General features: G+C 35.7%; 1 protein-coding gene across 1 annotated transcript; it reads left to right on the top strand.

Annotated features, from left to right (window-relative positions):
• The first annotated feature begins 393 nt into the window (after nucleotides 1-393).
• PLK4 (polo like kinase 4) lies at nucleotides 394-17713 on the top strand. The gene is made up of 16 exons (XM_047091809.1): nucleotides 394-632; nucleotides 1295-1390; nucleotides 2195-2290; nucleotides 2373-2487; nucleotides 5007-6027; nucleotides 7066-7166; nucleotides 9235-9602; nucleotides 10434-10538; nucleotides 11095-11197; nucleotides 12191-12340; nucleotides 13058-13191; nucleotides 13285-13376; nucleotides 13524-13671; nucleotides 14972-15112; nucleotides 16896-17002; nucleotides 17413-17713. Exons 1-16 carry the CDS (start codon nucleotides 603-605, stop codon nucleotides 17513-17515), a joined length of 2910 nt encoding a protein of 969 aa, XP_046947765.1. The 5' UTR covers nucleotides 394-602; the 3' UTR covers nucleotides 17516-17713.
• The last annotated feature ends 7905 nt before the right edge of the window (nucleotides 17714-25618 follow it).

Genomic DNA, 25618 nt, shown 5'->3' on the forward strand with positions numbered 1-25618 from the left:
CCGATGGAATAAACAGAGGTGTAAATGGTGTTTAAGCTAGGTAATATTTTTTTTCCTATGCTCTTCTGTCAAGTTTAAACGTTTGAACTCTTAAAATCCTTTACAGAAATGGAACTAGTTTTCCAGACCGTGAATTGAGTAGCCTACCAGCTGTAAGTCTCCTCTTTCAGTCTAGTTCGTTTACTCACAGCGAACCCGGTCTTCTGAAAGTTTGACTGCCAACATTTCCCAGTATTGCCACAAGACGCCCGAGCACTTCCGGTCCTAGGCCCTAATGAAACTTCACCAAGCCGTGAAGCAGAGCCTGTTACGCATGCGCACCGGGCGCAGCCTCTCCACAGCGGCCGGTCTCTTTACGTCACCACCAGTCTGGCAAGGACGGCAATCGGCGGGAGTTTTTCAAAATGGGAGCGCAGAGGCGCCGCCCAGGTCTCGGAAGGTGCCCGGGAGGCCATTCGGTAGCCGTGCAGCCGTCGCCAGGAGCGGCGGCCTAGAGAGCCAAGCCTGATGGGCGCCAAGACCGGCTGGCTGCTTGGAGCGCTGCCTAGAAGGGACTGCGTGAAGGAAGCTAATCTGGGGAGCACAGGCCTGAGCCTGGAAATATGGCGACCTGCATCGGGGAGAAGATCGAGGTGAAAAGACTTGGCAATCCCCCGCGGGGTGGGCGGTGGGGGAGTTGGAGTGGCGGGACTCGAGACTACTGCAGAAGGGGGACCAGACGAATCTAACGGCTGCGGGGTGGGCGCTGAGGTGCTTTGGGAGAGTCCTAACCGCCAGGCCTGCCTGTCTAGGGGCGGAGCGCCCCGCCCCTCTGGCTGGAGTGGTGGGGTACAGGTGAGTCGCTCGCGGCCCCGCCCTTCTGTCTCCAAACACCAAGGCTTCAAGTTGGCTATCCCGCCGGGGCTGCCGCGCTAGAACAAGGCAAAGCTGCCTCCCCCTTCTCCTGGGGGATGGCGGTTACCTCCGGCGGGAGCTGCGGCGGGATTCCACCCGTGCCCTCTGCTCCCAGGGGTTGGCTGGAGATGGGAGCAAGGTGCTGAAGCTGCATTGAGGTTGAGGAAGCAGTTCATTAGGGTGCTGTATCTTGAAGCCAAGCCTAGACTTTCAGGGATCCCCGCAAGGCGTCAACATGCTTTCCACCCCAGACACCTGCTCTATTGAGGTGTAATACTTGCTTGAATTTAAATTCCTATTCCCCTCCCGATCCATTTTATCGTCTTTTTCCAGTCTCTTCTTCTCTTTCTTCTTTATTCCTGTGAGTCATCACACATGTTCTTTCATTTTAACTTTTAAGGACTTTAAAGTTGGCAGTCTGCTTGGTAAAGGATCATTTGCTGGTGTTTACAGAGCTGAGTCCGTTCACACTGGTTTGGAAGTTGCAATCAAAATGGTAAGAATATATTAATCAAATTTTCACCTCTACTTTGTAGGTAATTAGAGAGATGACTTGAGATGCCAGAAACTCCTTACCTGTGAGCCTTTTTTTTTTTTTTATGGGTAGAGAGAACTCATTGCTTAGGCAGAAGACAATAGTGCCAAGTCCAGCAATTAGTGCCAAGTCCAGCAATTGACTTTACAGATACATCTTAGGAGAACCTTGACTATGCTTAAATAAGTGTTTTATTTTCATTAATGTTCAGTAAACCTAGTATTTGTTATGAAAACTTGGAGTAATTGATAGACATCAAAGAACAAATAATTTGTTTATAATAATGAGTACTACTTGTGCATAGTTCTATATTACACTGTAACAACCTAAAATTTTCTTGATTGTTAGGGGGTCATTCTAATAGGAGTACACAAGCAAATTAAGAATCACTTATCTTAAAAAGCAGGGAAAGGGAAGGGAAGTTTTGTTTTAAAGCTTGTCTAGAAGAAAAAGAGGAACAGGGGAAAAATAAAGTTTGGCTAGATTTTTGTTGTTTTTGTTGTTGTTATAGATATGATTGCTGTGCTATTAAATTCTTTCAGTTGGGAGAAGATACTAGAATACATTGGGTAAACTTACTGAATGTTCACTGTGCCAAGCTCTTTGTTAGGTGTATGGGGAAAACACACAGAGTAAATTGATCTCATAAGTAGATAAAAGGACTTAACAATATTTTAAAGTATACTTTCTCTTCAAAGTTAATTTTTGAAAACTTCACATTTAGAAGTTTATTATCAACATTTAAATGTCTCATGTTATTTTTAGATAGATAAAAAAGCCATGTACAAAGCTGGAATGGTACAGAGAGTCCAAAATGAGGTGAAAATACATTGCCAATTGAAACATCCTTCTATCTTAGAGGTAAGATACAAATTTTGTAGATGTAACCTAAGAACATTGAATTTTTATATTTTATCACTTATTGTGCCCTTTTACATTTCAGTTGTATAACTATTTTGAAGATAACAATTATGTATATCTAGTATTAGAAATGTGCCATAATGGAGAAATGAACAGGTATCTAAAGAACAGAATGAAACCATTCTCAGAAAATGAAGGTAGGTGGCTTCTATTTCTTTTTCTTTCTTTTTTTTTTTTTTTTGGTATATATAAATTTTACTCTTTAAAAACTAGTTTTTGAGGAATGTGCTATTTTGTAACGCTTAATAAAACTGTTTCAATTACTTTGGGTTAGAAAAGGAGACTTCTCATCCCCTCAAAATTAGAAAAGCTGCTAATTCCTGTAAATAATTCAAGCATTACAGAAGTAAAAGGAGAAATTCGTTATCCATCTTTCCCCAAAACCACATTTTAAATTAAATCATTGGTAGCAATTTAGTATCCTTTTAAATCTAGAAATAAACTGTTTATAATGCTATTGATGTCTATAAAGTAGTTTCTAAGTGAAACACAGATAACTGTTAAAATCATTTATTATAGAAAATGTGAAACATATAAGTTGAGAGAGTAGTATAATGAGCCCTCATGAAGTTACCACTCAGCTTCCAAAACTATCAATTCATGATCAAATGTTTCATCTGTACACTTCTTATTCCTCAATTTTCCATAGTATTTTCAAGCTAATTGTAGACATCGACATCTTTGTATGTATAAATATTTTGGTATATATCTTTAAAAGATCAGAACTTAAAAAAACAATAACAGTAACCACAGAATCATTATCACACCCAATAATTCCTTATTATCAAATGTGTAGTCAGTTTCAACTTCTCCAGTTTCTTATAAGTAACTTTTTACTGTTCAGATTAGTATCAAATAAGGTCCGTAAGTCGTCACACAAATAATTGTTTTCTAGTTATCTCATCCTGGTAACTGAGATTGCAGGTAAGCTAAAATGTGATTGTTGTTACACTTTTTGTATATTTAAGTCTATAACCCATTTGAAAACAGTTTGGACATATGTATTGAATATGCAAATGTTCATATTCTTTGATTCAAGGTAATAATACGAGTTAAAAAATATTCGTATGCATGTTAATGAGAAGTATTGCATTTTTTTTAATACTGTGTAAGAGTAAGGCCTTCTTAAATAAGACAAACTATAAAAACTATAAAGGAAAAGAATTATGAATTTGACTTAATTAAAATTAAGAACGTGTTTGATAAAAGGTTAGGTCAAATTTAAAACAAAGATAGGAGTAAATATTTGTAAACTGTATGACTGGCAAATTAATTTAAAAAAATACAAGGGATGTTGGGGTGCCTGGGTGGCTCAGTCGGTTGAGCGTCTGGCTCTTGATTTTGGCCACAGTTCGTGGGTTCGAGCCCCACATTGGGCTCTGCACATTGACCTCATGGAGACTCCTTAGGATTCTCTCTCTCTCTCTCTCTCTCTCTCTCTCTCTCTCTCTCTCCCTCTCTCTCCCCCTCCCCCTCCCTCCCCTTCCCCATCCCACCCTGCCCCAGCTCCCACAGTCTCTCAAAATAATTAAATAAACTTTTAAAAAAAAATACAAGGGCTGCCTAACAAAAAAGGATAGTCCAGTAGAAAAATGGGCAAGGGATCTAAGCAGACTTCACAGAAGAGAAAGTACAAATGGCCAATAAATAAATGTATGAAAAGATGCTCAAACTCTATAGTATAATCAAAAGAATGCCAACTAAGATAATGGAATACCATTTTTTCAATCATTGGATTGAGACTACCAATTTTTAACAAGGATGTGCATGAAAATACAACCTTTTGGAGGACAATTTGGCAAGTATTAAAATACTAATTTTTTTTTATGTGTGGCTTGAGCACACAACCCTGAGGATAAGAGTCTCATGCTATACTGACTGAGCCACCCAGGTGCTCCTTAAAATGCTAAATTTTATCCTTCAACCCAGTGATTCTATTGCTTGAATTTAACATAGAGAACCACCCCATACATATGCACAAGAAAACAAGCATTTCCAGAATGTTTATTGCTATGTTTTTGTAATCTTGAAGTAACGGAAATTACTCATTAATAGCAATTAAATAAAATGAAGATTTATGTGTACTGATATGGAAATATTTCAAGAAATACTGTGAAGTGGGGAAAATAATGAATATATATATTTCTATACCTTTTTACATATAACATTTATTACAGTGTATTTCTGTAAATTTATATAAAATAATATATATACACTATTAATAGCGGTTATTTTTTTGTTAGGGCTTGGGAGGACATCAGAGGAACTTTACTTGCTTTCTTTTTTTCTTTTTTACAATAAAATGTATTTATGAATTGTTCGTGCAATTATAAATATTTTCTCTTAATTGCTATGACCTTCTGGGTACCCTAGTTACTCAAGTCTCTCCCAATTGCTAATAATATTAAACTCCTTAATGCATCAGTTAGGAAGGACAAAGATTAGCAGAAGTGCCTAGTTGTTTTAAAAGTTTAAAAATCTTAAGAAATTATCATAGTAGTATTTTGGTTTATCAAACTACTAAGCTGCAAGCTGGTGTTCTAATGTAATATTGTGGCACATGTACTTGGGTTTCTAAATACTGAATTCTAAGATTGTAAGTACTGAACCTTTCAGATTTTCTAAATTGTAAATTTTATTGTTTGCGTTCTAACAGCTCGACACTTCATGCACCAGATCATCACAGGAATGTTGTATCTCCATTCTCATGGTATATTACACCGGGATCTCACACTTTCTAACCTCTTACTTACACGTAATATGAACATCAAGATTGCTGATTTTGGGCTGGCAACTCAATTGAAAATGCCACATGAAAAGCACTATACATTATGTGGAACTCCTAATTACATTTCACCAGAAATTGCAACTCGAAGTGCACATGGACTTGAATCTGATGTTTGGTCCTTGGGCTGTATGTTTTATACGTTGCTTATTGGGAGACCACCATTTGACACTGACACAGTCAAGAACACATTAAATAAAGTAGTATTGGCAGATTATGAAATGCCAACTTTTTTGACAAGAGAGGCCAAGGACCTTATTCACCAGTTACTTCGTAGAAATCCAGCAGATCGTTTAAGTTTGTCTTCAGTATTAGACCATCCTTTTATGTCCCGAAATTCTTCAACAAAAAGTAAAGATTTAGGAACTGTAGAAGACTCCATTGACAGTGGACATGCCACAATTTCTACTGCAATTACAGCTTCTTCCAGTACCAGTATAAGTGGTAGTTTATTTGACAGAAGACGACTTTTGATTGGTCAGCCACTCCCAAATAAAATGACTATATTTCCAAAGAATAAAAATACAAGCGATTTTTCTTCTTCAGGAGATGGAAGCAGTTTTTATACTCAGTGGGGAAACCAAGAACAAGAAACCAGTAATAGTGGAAGGGGAAGAGTAATCCAGGATGCAGAAGAAAGGCCACACTCTCGATACCTTCGCAGAGCCCATTCCTCTGATAGATCTGGCACTTTTAATAGTCAGTCTCGAGCAAAAACAAATACAATGGAACGATGTCACTCAGCTGAAATGCTGTCAAAATCCAAAAGACCAGGAGTAGACGAAGAAAGATACTCACCTACAAACAGCAATGTCAATGTTTTTCACGTCTTTAAGGAAAAGACATGCAATAGTTCTGGATCTTTTGAAAGACCTGATAATGATCAAGCACTGTAAGAATAATTCTATCAAAAGCATTTTTTCTATAAATGTTACATTAGCACAAATATGAAGCTGCACCTAACTAAGGGGGGTTAATTTTTTCTAACATCAGATGTTAACTATGATTTCTATTTCTTATTAGAGAATCAGAATGATTTTTTTTTTATTTTTTTAAAACATTTATTTATTTTTGAGAGAGAGACACAGAGTCCAAAGCAGAGTCCAGGCTCTGAGCTGTCAGTGCAGAGCCCGACACGAGACGGGAACTCACGAACTGCAAGATCATGACCTGAGCTGCAGTCAGTCGCTTAACTGACTGAGCCACCTAGGTGCCCCCAGAATGATGATTTTTACTTATAGTTAAGAGACTTTCAAAATGAGTGTATGTGCTCATGAATGTCTTTGTAGTATTTTAATATTTTAGAATTTTTATTTTCATTTTTCATTTTATATGAAGCAGGTCTGTAGTGCAAAGTATATTAAATGTGTCTGATTTCTAAAGTACTCTAATAGTAACTATTCATTCTTTCTTTCTCTCCCCACCCTCCACCCTCTCCCCTCCCTTTCTCCTTCTCCCCCCACCTTTATCTCTCTCTTTCTCCCTCTCCCTCTCTCTCTCTCTGTCTCCCTCTCTCTCTCTCTCTCTCTCTCTCTCTCTCTCTCACACACACACACACACACACACACACACACACACACAGGCTGAGCCAATGATGAGTAATCATATTACTGACTGCTTCTCACATGAAGGCTAATTTTTTCAGTTACTGTAGTGTTTATTTTATCCGTTTTCTGTTCTTTGGTTTTTATGCTTAAATTACAAGAGGGCAGTAGCTATATAGAAACATTGTCACAGTATGGGCATTTTGGTCTGGAAGTTTAGCTTCTTAGAGACATTTTGGTTATGCAAATATTGGTTTCTACAGTTACCCTAAAATTTTCAGATATTCAGATCAAAAGATAACTACCTTTTTAAAATATTTTTATCTTAAAAAGTTATTACCTGATAATTTTTTATTAATTTTTGAGAATTCTTTTTCTCTGTTTAGCTCCAATCATCTTGGTCCAGGAAAAACTCCTTTTCCGTTTCCAGACCAGACATCACAGACTGAAATGGTACAACAATGGTTTGGGAATCTGCAAATAAAGGGTACGTTTTCTGTTTGGGGCTTCTTAAGAAAATAATACATTTTCAAAAAAAAGAAAATAATATATTTTCCATAAACTATATTACAGTAACGGTAATAATAACTCTTTACTCATTTTAAATATTTGTTCTATCAGCTACTGTCCTTAATGCTTAACAAATATTAACTTACTAAATTCTCACACACAAAATAGAAGATATTATCATTAGCCCTATCTTACACATGAGGAAATTGTGTTATACAGAGCTTAGTTTGCCAAGCTACACTCCCATAAGTAGGGGAGCCAGGATTCCAACCCTGGATTCTAATCCAAAGCAGCCTGGCTCAGAAACTTTTTTATCCCTGTGCTCTTACAGCCTATGTATAGTAAGCACCTATCAATGCCTATAAAATAATCAAAAGATGGTTGACCTTATTTTTAAGTAGAGGCTGATATGGACATCATGGTTTATTGATGGGACCTCATGTAACGCTAAAGTACCCAACCACTACAACCTAAACATTTTTTTTTAAGTAAGCTCTAGGCTGAACATGGGGCTTGAATTAATGAACTTGTGATCAAGAGTTATATGCTCTACTGACTGAGCCAGCCAGGCACCCCAAAACCTAAACATTTTTAAACAGCTGTCATCCAAGTCATTTTAGGTATAGAGTTTGAAAGTTAAACATTTCTTATTAATGAACATGACAGACTCACAGAAGGTGGGTTGGAAAATAATGATGAGAAAAAAGAGAATAGAAAAGAAAACATATGGGGAGGAGGAGATCATTTTTTACTAAGTATCATGTTACTTCAGATAAAGAGTATTTAATATGACTGTAATCTAAGCAGAGTTGTTATGTCACCTCAAGTCTTTCTTTTTTTCTTTTTAAAAATTATATATTCTTTTCAAGAGTCTAAAAGGGAATTAATCTTTTTATGTGTACTTGTTGATGATGATAATTCAAGTTTATGTTTTTTAAACTATAAAATTGCCATGTATGTAATCTTGCACTTAACCTTCTGTTGTGTTTATAGGTACTTTTATTTGGTAATATGGATATATCTGAAAAGGAGAAATAAGCTTATTTATAATCTGGTGCTGCTGCAATTTTAAAGTATATTATTTGGTACAAAATATTTTCTGTCATTGGGAGTAGGGGGAGGAAAGGCACTAAGAAGTCATTTAAGGAAAAAATTGCAATACAAATATTTAGAGGTTAGCATTTAAAAAATTGCCTTAGAATGTAGTCTAATCATTTTAAGGGATTAAAAAAAAATAATGTTCTTTTGTGAACTCTAAAATCACATAAAATAGATATGGGTAAAATTCAACAAGAACTTTTTTTTTTAATGTTTATTTATTTTTGAGGAGAGAGAGACAGAGTGTGAGTGGGGGAGGGGCAGAGAGAGAGGGAGACACAGAGTCTTAAGCAGGCTCCAGGCTCTGAGCTGTCAGCACAGAGCCCGATGCGGGGCTCGAACTCACAGACCGTGAGATCATGACCTGAGCTGAAGTCGGACGCCTAACCGACTGAGCTACCCAGGCGCCCCTCAACAAGAACTTTTAGATTGTGATGCAAATATGCCTGTATTATTAAATATTATTAAAGCTATTTCGTATATTGTTTTTGCTTTTACTTGCATATTTTGTAAGTAAAGATGGAATAGATGGTCCTCAGCTTAAAGAGAGTAAATTTATATATTACATAGAATGATTACCTTGGAATTCCTCTCAAATCTGTACTTATTGGAGCATTGGCAGTTGCTTGTTTTAGAATTAGTAAGTGACCCCACGTGACTAGATTTTGCCTTGATTGAATAAATAATTTCGTAATAATATATTTTCTTAGTTTTAGGAGTATAAAGGTATTTCTTTTCAATCTGGCTTAAAATATTCTTTTAAAGTCATTCTTTTATTATGTCATATCATAAAACTGTGTATTTGTTGGAAATATGAGCATTTTTTACTAGATCTCTTTTGTACCTCAAAAAAAATTCCTGTTAAAATAATACCAGCATGACATTGTGTTCTGAAGACTCAGTTTTTTAATTATGCACTAAATTGCTTAATTCTGTGTATATTATAGCTCATTTAAGAGAAACTGCCGAGCACAACAGCATTAGCCCAAACAGAGATTTCCAGGGCCATCCAGATTTGCAGGACAGATCAAGAAATGCTTGGACTGATACACGAGCCAAAAAGAGCCCCGATGCTTCTGATAATGTGCATTCTACAAAACAGCTGAATACCATGAAATATATGACTGCATTTCAAAGTAAACCTGAGATAATTCAACAAGAATCTATTTTTGGCTCAGATCCTCTTTCTGAACAAAGCAAGACTAGGGGTATGGAGCCACCATTGGGTTATCAGAAACGTACATTACGAAGCATCACATCTCCTTTGACTGCTTACAGGTTAAAACCAATTAGACAGAAAACGAAAAAGGCTGTGGTATGTCTATCATTTTTCTAAATTACTATGTGATATTTTCCTTGAGTATATGGTTTCCTGTGTCAAATATGTTTCTTTAGTCCCTGTACTTTTGATATTTACATGATAAACTCATTTAAAAGAAAAGAGACTGGGAGTTTATAGAAAAATAGCTCTTGCTTTCTTCTGGCTACTTTAAGAATGGTGAATTGATACTGATAACTTTTGAATTTTAAATTATTAATAATGAGAAATATTTAAAAATAACACTGGCTAAATACTGTGTTAAGTATTATTTTATTCACAGCTGCAATTACTAAATTAATGTTATCTTTTACTTTTGTTTCTGTATTTAGGCCAGTCTTAGAAAGGTAAAATAGAAAATACAATTTTTTTTAACATCTGATACTAAACTATTTAAAGAAAAGGAATATGCATAAAATCAAGTTTAGAGTTTAAACTGATGTATGAATTGGAAATAGTGATTTTTATTTTTTAATTCCATCTTTCTCTGTTTATACCTTGTTTTCTATTTCACCCAGTCTTGCCTTTGTTTGGCTTGCTATTGTCTTTTCAAAGTCTTTATTCTCCACCCCTACCTTCTGCTTTCATTCTGCTTACTGGTTATCATTTCACACTTAATTATGCCTTCTTACCTTTGCTCCGTATGTTTCACAGTTGTGCTCAAATACACCCCTGGTTTAGACTTGCAGAGAAGCAGCCACTTGATTTTGACTTTAAGTTTTGTTTCTGCTATGGTTAAGTACTTTTAAGTATTGTATATGTCAGAGCTATTGTAGTAAACAAGAGTATTGTTGTTAAATTTTAGTCTTTTTGTGTTTTTTTTTTAAGGTTAGTATACTTGATTCAGAGGAGGTATGTGTGGAGCTTCTAAAGGAACATACATCTCAAGAATATGTGAAAGAAGTTCTTCAAATATCTAGTGACGGAAACATGGTAATGTGGCTTTACTTTATTATCTTGCAACTTCAAATTATCATTTAGCATTCCAATTCATTCTACAGGGATATTGTTAAAAGTTTTAAAAATTGGTTTTCTTGGGGGACCAGGGTGGCTCAGTCGGTTAAGCATTCAACTCTTGATTTTGGCTCAGAGTTTGTGAGATGGAGCCCTGCATCTGGCTCCATGGTAACAGTACAGAGCCTGCTTGAGATTCTCCCTCTCTCTCTCTCACAAAATAAATAAATAAACTTTAAAAAATCTTTTAAAAAATTGGTTTTCTTAATATGATAATATCTCTTAAATTCAAAAAGTAAAATAGTATACTAGATATATTTAATTATTGTGGTTTCAAAAATAATTATAACTTGTAGCAAAATCTGAACTTTAAGCTTAAGTTTGAAAAGCAAAATAATGACTTCTAGAGAATATTTAGCATTTTCAATAAAATAATATTTTAATTTTACATGTGAGCTTTTCAAATTTTATTAACGAAATACAGCACTTTAACTTAATGGCATATAATTAGAATTCTTAAACAATTTTTTGGCAGATCACTATTTATTATCCAAATGATGGAAGAGGTTTTCCTCTTGCTGATAGACCACCATCCCCTACTGACAACATCAGTAGGTATAGCTTTGACAATTTACCAGGTATGTAAATTTACCAGGGAATAAACTTAGATAATTTATATATACATAAACTCTATATATGAGAATATCATAGATTGTAAATGTCTTGCTTCAGGCAGGCTGTAGCTCACGTTCTCATACTTTATATGTGGTGAGATATGGTAGACCTTACTAATCCAAATCCAAATTTATTCATATTCTGTGTTGTCACATTTAAATAAAAACTAACTGGAATATTAGTCATATATCACACAAATATAACTTGTACACTTGTTTAGTTACTAACTTGTCTAGAATCATGTTTAAAATTCAACTTGAAATATCTAATTCTTGACTTTTAAAACCATAACTATGCTACATAAGTGATCATTTATAATTATGGTTAACCAAATGACTCCTTGTCCAGTTTCTGGATATTATGGATGGGGGGAATTAAATATTGAATAGTAAGATGTCACTGAGGTGACTTTAGAAACAAACAAGAAAATATATCTAATCTAACCCTATTAGAAATGCAAACAGGTAGACAAGACTGTTTAAATACTGTAAGTGACTATAGTTACAGGGAATTGCAAAAACTTACTTTTGTATATTGGGACCACAAAATTCTATGCTTTACTAACATAAAGAGAACCATATCTTTTCCTGAGAGTCTGATGCTGATATCTCAGGTAGAAATTTTTTTATTTCATTTATTAAAACTTTCCTGGAATCTTTACTTATAATAAGGAGTCAATGATTCAAAGAAAGATTTCTTTTAAATAATCATGATACTAGTCATCAGATTTTGTTATATACTTCTGGAGAATTGTATTATACTATCTTTAGTTTTCATTAAAATAATAGACTTACATCACTACAATACCTTATTTTGGTAATGAGGTTACTAACCTATCAACTTGAATTTTTGAGGAAGAGTAGATATCAATTATTAAACTTTCAGTGAAATTTGTATGTCAAATCAACACTTTATTTCCTAATATTAGATAATTTTTTTTCTTTTTCTCCCCCTAGAGAAGTACTGGCGAAAATATCAGTATGCTTCCAGATTTGTACACCTTGTAAGATCTAAGTCACCCAAAATCACTTATTTTACAAAATACGCTAAATGCATTTTGATGGAGAATTCCCCTGGTGCTGATTTTGAGGTCTGGTTTTATGATGGTAAGTACCATTTAAAAATGGTAATTTTTTTCCCTTTAGTTTATAATTTAGTAGTTTTTTTTTTAATTCAGCACCACAAAGATGTATAGTCATACAAATAAATTACACAGCACAGTGTATGTTAATTATGTTAACAAATTTGTATTTATATATACTTTCATAATAAACTTATTCTATAATATGTGTATTAGTCCTCTTTCCCTATTTAGCTCAAATTTAACAACATTCAGGTTGATAGTACAAAATTACATGAAATAAACAATATCCTATTGCTTAGTAGAACCTCAAATGGACATATACCAAATTATGAGAATTATAAATGTGGCAAAAGGATAGGGTTGAACCAGAGAATATTATTTTCTAAATCTGTTCTATAAAGATGATTTAATTTTTAATCAGTAAAGCTCCCTCCTTTAAGGGACACCTAGCACATACACTCACACAGTGCACATATAACTATCTTTCAATTATGTTTTTGTATGAGATTAGTAATTTTTTAAAATATAGAAGTATTGGATATAAATCAGATATATGCAGAAAAGAAAAATGGATGGCCTATATTTATCGAATACTTTGAGAGCCTCATTTTATTTCTGATCAGTGAGTGAATATAAATGATACCTTATCTAGGAGCTATTATGTACTGGTATGGTAATGAATATAAACAGGAATATTTAAAGAAATGATGAAAGAATGGTTTTCTTTTTATTCTTTAAGGAGCAAAGATACACAAAACCGAAGATTTAATTCAGGTGATTGAAAAGACAGGGAAATCTTATACGTTAAAAGGTGAAAGTGAAATTAATAGCTTGAAAGGGGAAATAAAAATGTATATGGACCATGCAAATGAGGTATGTACATACTTGTGATAGGTTTTTCATACCAATTAATAGTGATTCCAAATGAAGTGAAGTAATGACAAAAAGCACTATTTTTTTAAATAGGGCCATCATATTTGCTTAGCACTGGAATCAGTAATTTCAGAAGAGGAAAAGAAAAGTGGAAGTGCTCCATTTTTCCCAATAATCATAGGAAGGTAATTGCTTGAAAATTTTTTTAAATATGCCTAAATTGTGTAGGAAATGGTAAAAAAATGTTTGATGTTTACATTATGAACACTTTTTAGTTTTCTGTAATTTGAAAGCTTTAAGGGAATATATTTGAACATTTCTTTCCCCTTCAGAAAACCTGGTATTACTAGTTCACCTAAGACCTTATCACCTCTTCCTTCTGTGGATCCAAACTACTTGATGAGGGAGAGAGCATCTTTGAGTAAAATGGGCATAAATAGTGCTGCTTCTCCAAAACAGGCACCAATATTTAATCCTTCTGTAAGTAAATATATGTCACTTTTATACTTTAAACTCTTCAGTGATTGCCTCATGCCGTTCATATAAAATTTAAATTCCTTATAATGGCCTTACTATCACCTGCCTACTTTTTCCTTTCCTACTTTACACTCTCTATTCTTGAGCCTCAGGAGCCTTCTTTTAGTTCTTCAAGAAAGTCAAACTTTCAGGGCCTTTTCATATGCTATTCACTTGACTTGGAACTTTTCTCCAACTTCTTAATGGCTAATTCTTTCTCATCCTTCAGGTCTCAGCTTAGTTTTGTTTTGTTTTGTTTTTTTAATGTTTATTTTTTGAGAGAGACAGAGTGTGAGCAGGGGAGGGTCAGAGAGAGAGAGAGAGAGAGAGAGAGAGAGAGAGAGAAACAATCTGAAGCAGGCTCCAGGCTCTGACCTGTCACCACAGAGCCCGATGCGGAACTCAAACTCAAGAACCACAAAATCATGACCTGAGTTGAAGTCAGACACTCTACCGACTGAGCCACCTAGACGACCCCTTCAGGTCTCAGTTTAAATGTTACCTCAGTGAGGCCTAACCTGACCCCTCTAGGAAAAAGCTAAATATATTAATATATGTATCATTTTATTTTTTTTTTAATGTTTATTTACTTTTTGAGAGAGAGAGATAGAGACAAAGTGTGAGCGGGGCGAGGGCCAGAGAGGGAGGGAGACACAGAATGTGAAGCAGGCTCCAGGCTCTGAGCTGTCAGCACAGAGCCTAATGTGGGGCTCAAACCCACAGCTATGAGATCATGACCTGAGCTGAAGTCAGACGCTTAACTGACTCAGCCACCCAGGTGCCCCTCATTTTATTTTTACTAGTAAAATATCATTTACTGCTTTAATATCCATGATAGTCTCATGGTTACATAAGCTTATTAAATTTTTATTCAGTGAACTATCATGCCAATAAAAACTACAGCAATATAGGAAAAAATGCAAAATTAAATAAATTTATCTATGTATGTATACTTACACACATGTACATATATCCTATAATTGCAGTTATGAAAAATTATACCTTGGGAAAAAAAGAAAAACTTCCCACATGAAAATTGCAACTATGTGATTTTTCTTCTGCATTTTTCTAATTTTCTGTAATGTAGTTATATATTTACATTTTTTTATTAGTACTTTAAATCTGAAGCTTATTGTTTATATGTTTATATTTCAAGTTTTTAACTTTGTTATTAAAAAATTATTTTAAGCTAATGAAAATCCAGTCATCTTCTATTTTTGCTGAATTTGGCTGGGGAATAATATCTTCCTTTTAATGTTTATAGATGGTTACAAATGAAGGACATGGCCTTACAGCTGCAGCTTCTGGAACAAACATCCCTTCTAGTAGTCTAAAAGATTGTCTTCCTAAATCAGCACAACTTTTGAAATCTGTTTTTGTGAAAAATGTTGGTTGGGCTACACAGGTGAGAAGTTCTTAGAAAAGTGAATTTTCTTAGTATGAATTTCTTTGGTTTTTATAGTGATTAGACAATTACCAAAAAATATAAATTATTACTTGCAAATTTCTCTTTGCAAGTAAGTTTTTATACCTTTTTTTACATTGATTATATTAAACATTTTGACATTTTTTATTTGTATACACTTGGAAGAATCTAGGTATTGTTGATAACAGATTGTTAAGGTATAGGTGATTTTGTTTTTAAAGTTTTAAAAACAAGTGTTCTAAAGCCTAGTGTCCATTGATAGGTGGATAAAGAAGATGTATGTGTATATATACAATGGAATATTAGTCAGCCATAAAAAAGAATAAAATCTTGCCATTTGTCATAGCATGGATGGGCCTTAAGCGAAACATGTCGGGGGAAAAACAAATATCATATGATTTTACATGCGAAAGCTAAAAAAACAAAACAAACAAGCTTATAAATACAGAGAACAAGAACAAACTGATAGTTGCCAGAGGGGAAGACGATTGGCAAACTAGGTAAAGGAGATTAAGCGTTACAAGCTTCTAGTTTGTAACTTCTAGTTGTGAAACAAATAAGTCACAGAAATGAAAAGTATAATATAGGGAATATAGTTGTATGGTGACAGATGGTGAGTATTGAATACTGTATAGAATTGTTGAATCACTGTATTATATACCTGAAGTTCAATATAACATAACATTGAATGTCAACTATGCTTCAATTAAAAAAAAAAAAAAAAGGCAGAATAGAAGTGTCATGATAGTGGCTGATTGTTAGGAATTGAGAATGATGTTTATGACATTCAAGTTTTAGAAACTTTTTGTAATCTATTACTATAGTAACTTTCATTAGGCAGAAAAGGATTTTTGCATTTAAAAATTAAGTCTACATTGACTTCCAAACTTACAGAATTATATGTAGGTATGAGCCTAAATGTGTATATTATCTGAAAGCTTGAAGGTTGGAGACTTGAGCATAGTGCATGTAATTTTTACTTGCCAATGAAGTTTAAAATTCAGCCTAAACCTTTCTGTGGGTAGGAAATAAATGAAGGGAACTCAGCATTTGGTGAGTACCTGCTATGCAGTGCCATGTTTTTCATATATATTGTCTTGTTATTCCCCAAAATAAAACCTAGTAAAGTTGGTGTTATCTCCTTTTATAGGTAGTAAAATTATGGCTTATAATTGTTAACTGACTTGCATAGTCCTACTCATTAGTTGGCAGAATCTGGATGTCAACCCAGGTCTGTTTGATTCCAGTCTCCATGTCTCCTCTCTGCTGTTTGGAGTGGCACATTGTATATTAGTGACTATATCAAATATCAGTGACTAAAGGAACAAGTTGCAAAAGCTAAGTTGTAACATTCTCAGGTAGAAGAGAAATTCTGTGACCCAAGGACAGAAAATACAAAGAAATCTTACAATTTAAGAAAATGTTACTTTTGTTGTTTCCTGAATCTCTTCTTGTTTAGAAATGCTAATGAGGTGTAGGGGGTACGGGAGGGGATGCAAAACTACTCCAACATACTAGTAGAAATAAATGGGAAAAAGGATTCATTTAGAATAACTTTAATATTATAATGCCCCAGCTATTAAAGGAATAATCTAAAAAGATATGAATATTCTCAGTGTTACTACCATCACAGCCCCAAATTTGTAGTTATCTGAGAGGGTTGCTTTTTTTTAACTATGTGAAAAACCTGTTAAACATGAGTAACTTTTAAGAACTTTAAATCTTCTACTATATAGTAATTTTGCATTTATTGTTTTTCTAGTTAACTAGTGGAGCTGTGTGGGTTCAGTTCAATGATGGGTCCCAGTTGGTTGTGCAAGCAGGAGTGTCTTCCATCAGTTACACATCACCAAATGGTCAAACAACTAGGTAAGTTCTTAGAATAATGGTTGACATTTAGCCCTTTGATATAATTTTTTTTCTCTATATATTGAAATAAATGATTTAATAAGGTTTTGTATGTTCTTTAGGGCCTTCAATTTAATAAAGAATCCAATTTTAAACTTGTTTTAGAAATTATATATATAGCCGGTTCCAGTTTTTTGACCTAATTTTCTTTTTATTATTTAAATACATTTGGAAAGTGGTCTCTTTTAAAAGGAAGCACATTGGATATGCTTAACTTGATTTAGGTATCTACTGAAATGATTTTGTATAGTTTTTCTGCGGTGCCTCTTCTCATTGAAGAACTATTGAAAAATATAATATGCCTTTTGGTACTTACATACAAACCAAGTAATTAAGTTATGTTTTTGTCTTTTTTTCTTTGCTTCACTTAGGTATGGAGAAAATGAAAAACTACCAGAATACATCAAACAGAAATTGCAGTGTCTTTCTTCCATCCTTTTGATGTTTTCTAATCCAAATCCTAATTTTGAATGATTAAAACTCGTTTTAGATATTTTAAGTCTAATAAATAACTTTGTTGGCTTTCAAGTAAAGTGACTTTTTTTATTTAATATAAATAAAGCCTTTCAGAAAGCCTTTCTGTAAAAGACAGTTTTAACCTGTACCATAATGGATATAACCTAATGAAAAAACAAAGCAGAATAAAACTTATAAATATGAACTGGTCATAGATTAAAATAGTATGCCTGACTTTGCTTTTAGAACAAATGCCCCCAAACTTTGTGTTCGTATGTTTGTATTGAACAGTCTTTTAAAAGCAAAAATATGAATGGTGTGTGGTATATTTATGCTTTTTTTTATTGTTTTCCCTACTTCTCAGACATGTTGAGAATCATGGAAAAAACATGCTGGAGTTTTTGAATATTTGAACATGTAAATGTGTATTTATGTTATAAGTAACATATGTAAACATGTATATTTGTTTTATATTTATTTTTGTAGCACCAGTTTCTAATGAAACATTTCTGAAAATGCATTTTATAAAAAAATAAATACAGTAATAAGTTGCTTCATCTTTTGATTCATTTAATTAAAAACATATTTTAAAGTAAATTACTAGTAAATTCATTTAAAAATTTTGTTGCCTTTTTAGGAACCAGTTAAATTTTTAGAATTAATTTTGCAAATAATAAATACATTGTTTCTCTAACTTTATCTGAAAATATCTGTATATTTTAATGACAAACATTTTAACAATATAGAACTTAATGCAATAATTAAGATGAAGAAAAAGATTGGTAGTGGAATAGCCGTTCATAATGAAATACTCAAGGTAAAATAGGACTGGAATAAAATTATGTAAACATGATAAAGGCTGTTTAACTTAATGTTTTCTACTGTTTTTTACAACCAGAAATATTTGAGCTAATTCCATTTAGTAGATACAAATAACTAATGTCACAATTATTCAACATTGTTTTGGATGTTGCCTAAGGCAATGAGAAGAACAATAATTTGCAACATATATTGCAGAGTAAATAAGAAAAAGACAACCCAATAGAAATATGGACAAAAGATATGAGCAGATAATTCACAAAGACAGAAATCCATATAGTGAGTCCAAAGTAAATACAGTGGAGCAAACATGGTGGAGAAGTAGGGGAATCCTACTTCCCACGTCTCCCAAACAAAGAAGGGTTGAAGCCAAAGGACTTTGAACCCCAAGAGTCTGGGAAGAAAAGAGACTGAATCTACCAGGGAGAAAAGGGGACCACGTGAGAGACCGTAGGTGGGTGATTGCGAACTGGGGGAGATAAAACGGGCCATGTAGGCATGGAGGGGAGGGATGCCCTTTGGTGAGAGAAAAAGGGAAGAGAAGTGGCTGGGGAAGCGTAAAACTATCTGGACAAGAGAAAAACCTCAGACCAGGACGGAGAGGGATCCCATCTCAACTGCAGGTCCCATCTTCAGACTGGGGCGAGCTGCCCTGTTCACACACCTAGGGAGGAGGGGAGCCAACTCTGGGTTCAGTGGTAGATCGGGGGTGCAGTCTGCAGCAGGAGAAACCAGTCCCCTCCCCTGAAGGGCTGGGGCACACAACAAAACCAGCTGGGACCTCATGTCAGGAGGCACTTTCCCAGTACTGGGCTGCACAGAGCAGGAGTTTAAATTCCAGCCAAGCCCCTGGGGCAAAGGTGTCGGCAGAGTGAGACAGCCCCATCTGCACCTGCAGGACAATGAAGATGGCTCCAAAGGAGTGATTTGGGCACCAGGTAATGGAGAAGAGACAAGGGGGGCGCCATTTTTCTCCCCACCACCACCAAGGCAGGGCCTCAGGATCGGTCTGCCAGGCCCACAGTGGAGGGAGGACCAGCCTACACCAAACCATGCCCCTCAGCACAGGGTAACTGCATATCTACTGGAGCGGGATGCTGTGGAACTAGATGGACAGCATCTCCAGAACAGCGCTGCAGCATTGCCTGGATAAATTCTAGGACAATTCTGGATATATGGATATATTCTCTCCTCCATTGCTCCTTCTTACCTCTTCCCTCTTCTAGGCTGGTTACTCTGGTTATTGATTGTTTAAACAGACATATTTAATCCATTCTCTTGATATATGTTCTATACCTCCTTTACATTCCTTTCTCTCTCTCTGGAATAATCAAGCCGTATTGTGTCTCTGTCTGGGTAACTTTATCTTCATTTCTTTTTCCCCACCTCCTTCCTTATTTTCCTTTCTCTCTCTCTGGATTAAGCCATTTAGTCTCTCTGCCTGGTCAATGTTTATTTTTTCTTTTTCCTCTGCCCCTGTCATTTTTCTCTTTGTATGTGCTCTTCTATCAGCACTGCTTCCACCCTGTTCCTTACTTGTAGCTGGTGTTTCTGGTTTTTTGCTTTTGGATTTTTAGATTTTAGTGTTTTGTTTTTATTTGTTTATTTGTGTGTTTGCGTGTTTTTGTTTCCTGTTTGTTTTCCTTTCCAGGGCTACTTCAAGGAACAAATCAAAGCATACCTGGTGGAGGATCCAACACATCACTACGGGTAGGGAAATAAAATAACCACAGTCACAACAGAGAGCAAGTAACACTCTCCAAAAAACACCTCCTAAAGTGCCAGGCTCTGGACAGTGTATGACTGCCCCCTTTAATACAGCAGTGCTTGAAGGTGCAGATCATATAACAAGCTTTTAAAACTCATAAGGGACGTAAAACTACCAAAATGATGAAATGGAAGAATTCTCCTCAAAAGAAATTCCAGGAAAACGTGACAGCTAAAGAATTTATCAAAAGAGATTTAAGCAACATAACTGAACAAGAATTTAGAATAATAGTCATAGAATTAATTGCCAGGCTTGAAAAAAAGCATAGAAGACAGCAGAGAATCTATTGCTACAGAGATCAAGGGACCTAAAAACAGTCAGGAGGAGCTAAAAAAATGCTATAAGTGAGGTGCAAAATAAAATGGAGGCGACCACAGCTCAGATTGAAGAGGCAGAGGAGAGAATAGGTGAATTAGAAGATAAAATTATGGAGAAAGAGGAAGCTGAGAAAAAGAGAGATAAAAAGATCCAGGAGTATGAGGGGAGAATTAGAGAACAAAGTGATTCAATCAAATGGAACAATATCTGTATCATAGGAATTCCGGAAAAAAAGAGAAAGGGGCTTAAGGTGTACTTGAACAAATCATAGCTCAGAACTTCCCCAATGTGGGGAAGGAAACAGGCATTGAAATCCAAGAGGCACAGAGAACTCCCTTCAGACGTAACGAATCGACCTTCTGCATGACATATCATACTGAAACTGCAAACTACAAGGATAAAGAGAATTCTGAAAGCAGCTAGGGATAAATGGGACTTAACATACAAAGGTAGACACAAAAGGGGAGTAGCAGACCTATCTACTGACACTTGGCAGGCCAGAAAGGAATGGCAGGAAATCTTCAATGTGATGACCAGGAAAAATATGCATCCAAGAATCCTTTACCCAGCAAGTCTGTCATTCAGAATAGGAGAGATAAAGGTTTTCCCAAACAAACAAAAACTGAAGGAATTCATCACCACTAAACCAGCCCTACAAGAGATCCTAAGGGGGACTCTCTGAGTGAAATGTTGTAAGGGCCACAAAGTACCAGAGACAGCGCTACAAATGTTAAACCTACGGATAACACAATGGCTCTAAACCCATATCTTTCAATAACAACACTGAATGTAAATACACTAAATGCTCCAACCAAAAGACATAGAGTATCAGAATGGATAAAAAAAACCAAGACCCATCTATTTGCTGTCTACAAGAGACTCATTTTAGACCTGAGGACACCTTCAGATTGAAAGTGAGGGGATGGAGGACGATCTATCATGCTACTGGAAGTCAAAAGAAAGCTGGAGTAGCCATACTTATATCAGACAAACTAGACTTTAAATTAAAGGCTGGAACAATAGATGAAGAAGGGCATTATATAATAATTACAGGGTCTATCCATCAGGAACAGCTAACAATTATAAATGTCTATGTGCCAAATACGGGAGCCCCCAAATATATAAAACAATTACTCACAAACATAAGCAACCTTATTGATAAGAATGTGGTAATTGCAGGGGACTTTAATACTCCACTTATAGCAATGGATAGATCATCTAGACACAGGATCAATAAAGAAACAAGGGCCTTGAATGATACATTGGATCAGAGGGATTTGACAGATATATTTAGAACTCTGCATCCCAAAGCAACAGAATATACTTTCATCTCGAGTGCACATGGAACATTCTCCAAGATAGATCACATACTGGGTCACAAAACAGCCCTTCATAAGTATAAAGGAATTGAAATCATACCATGCATACTTTCAGACCACAATGCTATGAAGCTTGAAATCAACCACAGGAAAAAGTCTGGAAAACCTCCAAAAGCATGGAGGTTAAAGAACACGCTACTAAAGAATGAATGGGTAAACCAGGCAATTAGAGAAGAAATTAAAAAATATATGGAAACAAACGAAAATGAAAATACAACAATCCAAACGCTTTGGGATGCAGCAAAGGCAGTCCTGAGAGGAAAATACGTTGCAATCCAGGCCTATCTCAAGCAACAAGAAAAATCCCAAATACAAAATCTAACAGCACACCTAAAGGAAATAGAAGCAGAACAGCAAAGGCAGCCTAAACCCAGCAGAAGAAGAGAAATAATAAAGATCAGAGCAGAAATAAACAATATAGAATCTAAAAAAACGGTAAAGCACATCAACGAAACCAAGAGTTGGTTTTTTGAAAAAATAAATAAAATTGATAAACCTCTAGCCAGGCTTCTCAAAAAGAAAAGGGAATCAAATTCAACAGCATATAAAAAGAATTATACACCATGATCAAGTGGGATTCATTCCTGGGCTGCAGGGCTGGTTCAACATTCACAAATCAATCAATGTGATACATCACATTAATGAAAGAAAAGATAAGAACCATATGATCCCGTCAATCGATGCAGAAAAAGCATTTGACAAAATTTGGCATCCTTTCTTAATAAAAACCCTTGAGAAAGTCGAGATAGAAGGAACATACTTAAACATCATAAAAGCCATTTATGAAAAGTCCACAGCTAATATCCTCAGTGAAGAAAAACTGAGAGCTCCCCCCGAGATCAGGAACATGACAGGGATGTCCACTCTCACGCTATTGTTTAACATAGTGTTGGAAGTTCTAGCATCAGCCATCAGACAACAAAAGGAAATCAAAGGCATCAAAATTGGCAAAGATGAAGTCAAGCTTTCACTTTTTGCAGATGACATGATACTCTACATGGAAAACTCAACAGTCTCCACCAAAAGACTGCTAGAACTGATACATGAATTCAGCAAAGTTGCAGGATACAAAATCAATGTACAGACATTGGTTGCATTTTTGTATACCAATAATGAAGCAACAGAAAGACAAATAAAGAAACTAATCCCATTCACAATTGCACCCAAGAACCATAAAATACCTAGAAATAAACCCAACCAAAGAGGTAAAAGATCTGTATGCTGACAACTATAGAAAGCTTATGAAGGAAATTGAAGAAGACACAAAGAAATGGAAAAATATTCCATGCTTATGGATTGGAAGAATAAATACTGCTAAAATGTCAATACTACCCAAAGATATCTACATATTCAATACAATCCCAATCAAAATTGCAGCAGCATTCTTCTCAAAGGTAGAACAAACAATCCTAAAATTTGTATGGAACCACAAAAGACCCAGAATAGCCAAAATAATATTGAAGAAGAAAACCAAAGCCGGAGGTATCAACCCCAGAGGTTACCCTCTACTACAAAGCTATAATCATCAAGACAGTATGGTATTGGCACAAAAACATACACATAGACCAATGGAATAGAATAGATAACCCGGAATTGGACCCACAAATGTATGGCTAACTAATCTTTGACAAAGCATGAAGAGTATCCAATGGAAAAAAAGAGAGACTCTTTAACAAATGGTGCTGGGAAGACTGGATAGCAACATGCAGAAGAATGAAACTACACCAGTTTCTGACACCATACACAAAAATAAACTCAAAATGGATAAAGGACCTGAATGTGAGATAGGAAACCATCAAAACCCTAGAGGAAAAAGCAAGAAAAAAACCTCTTTGACCTCAGCTACAGCAATTTCTTACATGACACATCTCCAAAGACAAGGGAATTAAGGCAAGGGAGATTAACTACTGGGACATCATCAAGATAACAACTTCTGCACTGAAAAAGAAACAACAAAAGTAAAAGGCAACTGACGAATTGGGAAAAGATATTTGCAAATGACATATCAGATAAAGGACTAGTATTCAAAACCAATAAAGAACTCACCAAACTCCACACCCATAAAAGAAATAATCCAGTGAAGAAATGGGCAGAATACATGAACAAACGCTTTTTTTTCAATATATGAAATTTATTGTCAAATTGGTTTCCATACAACACCCAGTGCTCATCCCAAAAGGTACCCTCCTCAATACCCATCACCCACCCTCCCCTCCCTCCCACCCCCCATCAACCCTCAGTTTGTTCTCAGTTTTTAACAGTCTCTTATGCTTTGGTTCTCTCCCACTCTAACCTCTTTTTTTTTCTTTCCTTCCCCTCCCCCAGGGTTTCTGTTAAGTTTCTCAGGATCCACATAAGAGTGAAACCATATGGTATCTGTCTTTCTCTATGGCTTATTTCACTTAGCATAACACTCTCCAGTTCCATCCACGTTGCTACAAAAGGCCATATTTCATTCTTTCTCATTGCCACGTAGTACTCCATTGTGTATATAAACCACAATTTCTTTATCCATTCATCAGTTGATGGACATTTAGGCTCTTTCCATAATTTGGCTATTGTTGAGAGTGCTGCTATAAACATTGGAGTACAAGTGCCCCTATGCATCAGTACTCCTGTATCCCTTGGGTAAATTCCTAGCAGTACTACTGGTGGGTCATAGGGTAGGTCTATTTTTAATTTTTTGAGGAACCTCCACACTGTTTTCCAGAGCGCCTGCACCAGTTTGCATTCCCACCAACAGTGCAAGAGGGTTCCCGTTTCTCCACATCCTCTCCAGCATCTATAGTCTCCTGATTTGTTCATTTTGGCCACTCTGACTGGCGTGAGGTGATATCTGAGTGTGGTTTTGATTTGTATTTCCCTGATGAGGAGCGACGTTGAGCATCGTTTCATGTGCCTGTTGGCCATCCAGATGTCTTCTTTAGAGAAGGAACAGACACTTTTTCAAAGAAGACATCCAGATGGCCAACAGACACATGAAACGATGCTCAACGTCACTCCCCATCAGGGAAATACAAATCAAAACCACACTGAGATAACACCTCACGCCGGTCAGAGTGGCTAAAATGAACAAATCAGGAGACTATAGATGCTGGCGAGTATGTGGAGGAAAAGGAACCCTCTTGCACTGTTGGTGGGAATGCAAGCTGGTGCAGCCACTCTGGAAAACAGTGTGGAAGTTCCTCAAAAAATTAAAAATAGATCTACCCTATGACCCAGCAATAGCACTGCTGAGAATTTACCCAAAGGATACAGGGGTGCTGATGCATAGGGGCATATGTACTGCAATGTTTATAGCAGCAGTTACAACAATAGCCAGAGTACAGAAAGCCTAAATGTGCATCAACTGACGAATGGATAAAGAAGATGTGGTTTATATATACAATGGAATACTACTTTGCAATGAGAAAGAATGAAATCTGGCCATTTGCAGCAATGTGGATGGAACTGGAGAGTATTATATAAGTCAGGGAAAGACAGATACCATATGTTTTCACTCATATATGGATCTTGAAAAACTTAACAGAAGACCATGGGGGGAGGGGAAGGGGAAAAAAAGTTACAGAGAGGGAGGGAGGAAAACCATAAGAGACTCTTGGATACTGAGAAGGGACTGAGGGTTGATGGGGGGTAGGGAGAGGGAAAAGTGGGTGATGGGCATTGAGGAGGTCACTTATTGGGATGAGCACTGGGTGTTGTATGGAAACCAATTTGACAATTAATTATATTAAAAAAACCAAAAAACAAAAGTAAATACAGTAAAACCTTGGTTTGTGAGCATAATTCGTTCCAGAAACATGCTTGTAATCCAAAGTACTTACATATCACAGCGAA

This window comes from Lynx rufus, unplaced genomic scaffold (genome assembly GCF_022079265.1).
Source record: "Lynx rufus isolate CCGP_SWC_20201006 ecotype Redwood Valley unplaced genomic scaffold, mLynRuf1.p SCAF_3, whole genome shotgun sequence".
NCBI lineage: Eukaryota > Metazoa > Chordata > Mammalia > Carnivora > Felidae > Lynx > Lynx rufus.

Excerpts from the sequence above, each read along its gene's own strand:
- PLK4 (XM_047091809.1), top strand. The coding sequence starts at position 603 with ATGGCGACCTGCATCGGGGAGAAGATCGAG. Across the intron at positions 7,167-9,234 it reads TGGGAATCTGCAAATAAAGG|CTCATTTAAGAGAAACTGCC; the intron begins GTACGTTTTCTG and ends TGTATATTATAG. Across the intron at positions 13,192-13,284 it reads ATATGGACCATGCAAATGAG|GGCCATCATATTTGCTTAGC; the intron begins GTATGTACATAC and ends TTTTTTAAATAG.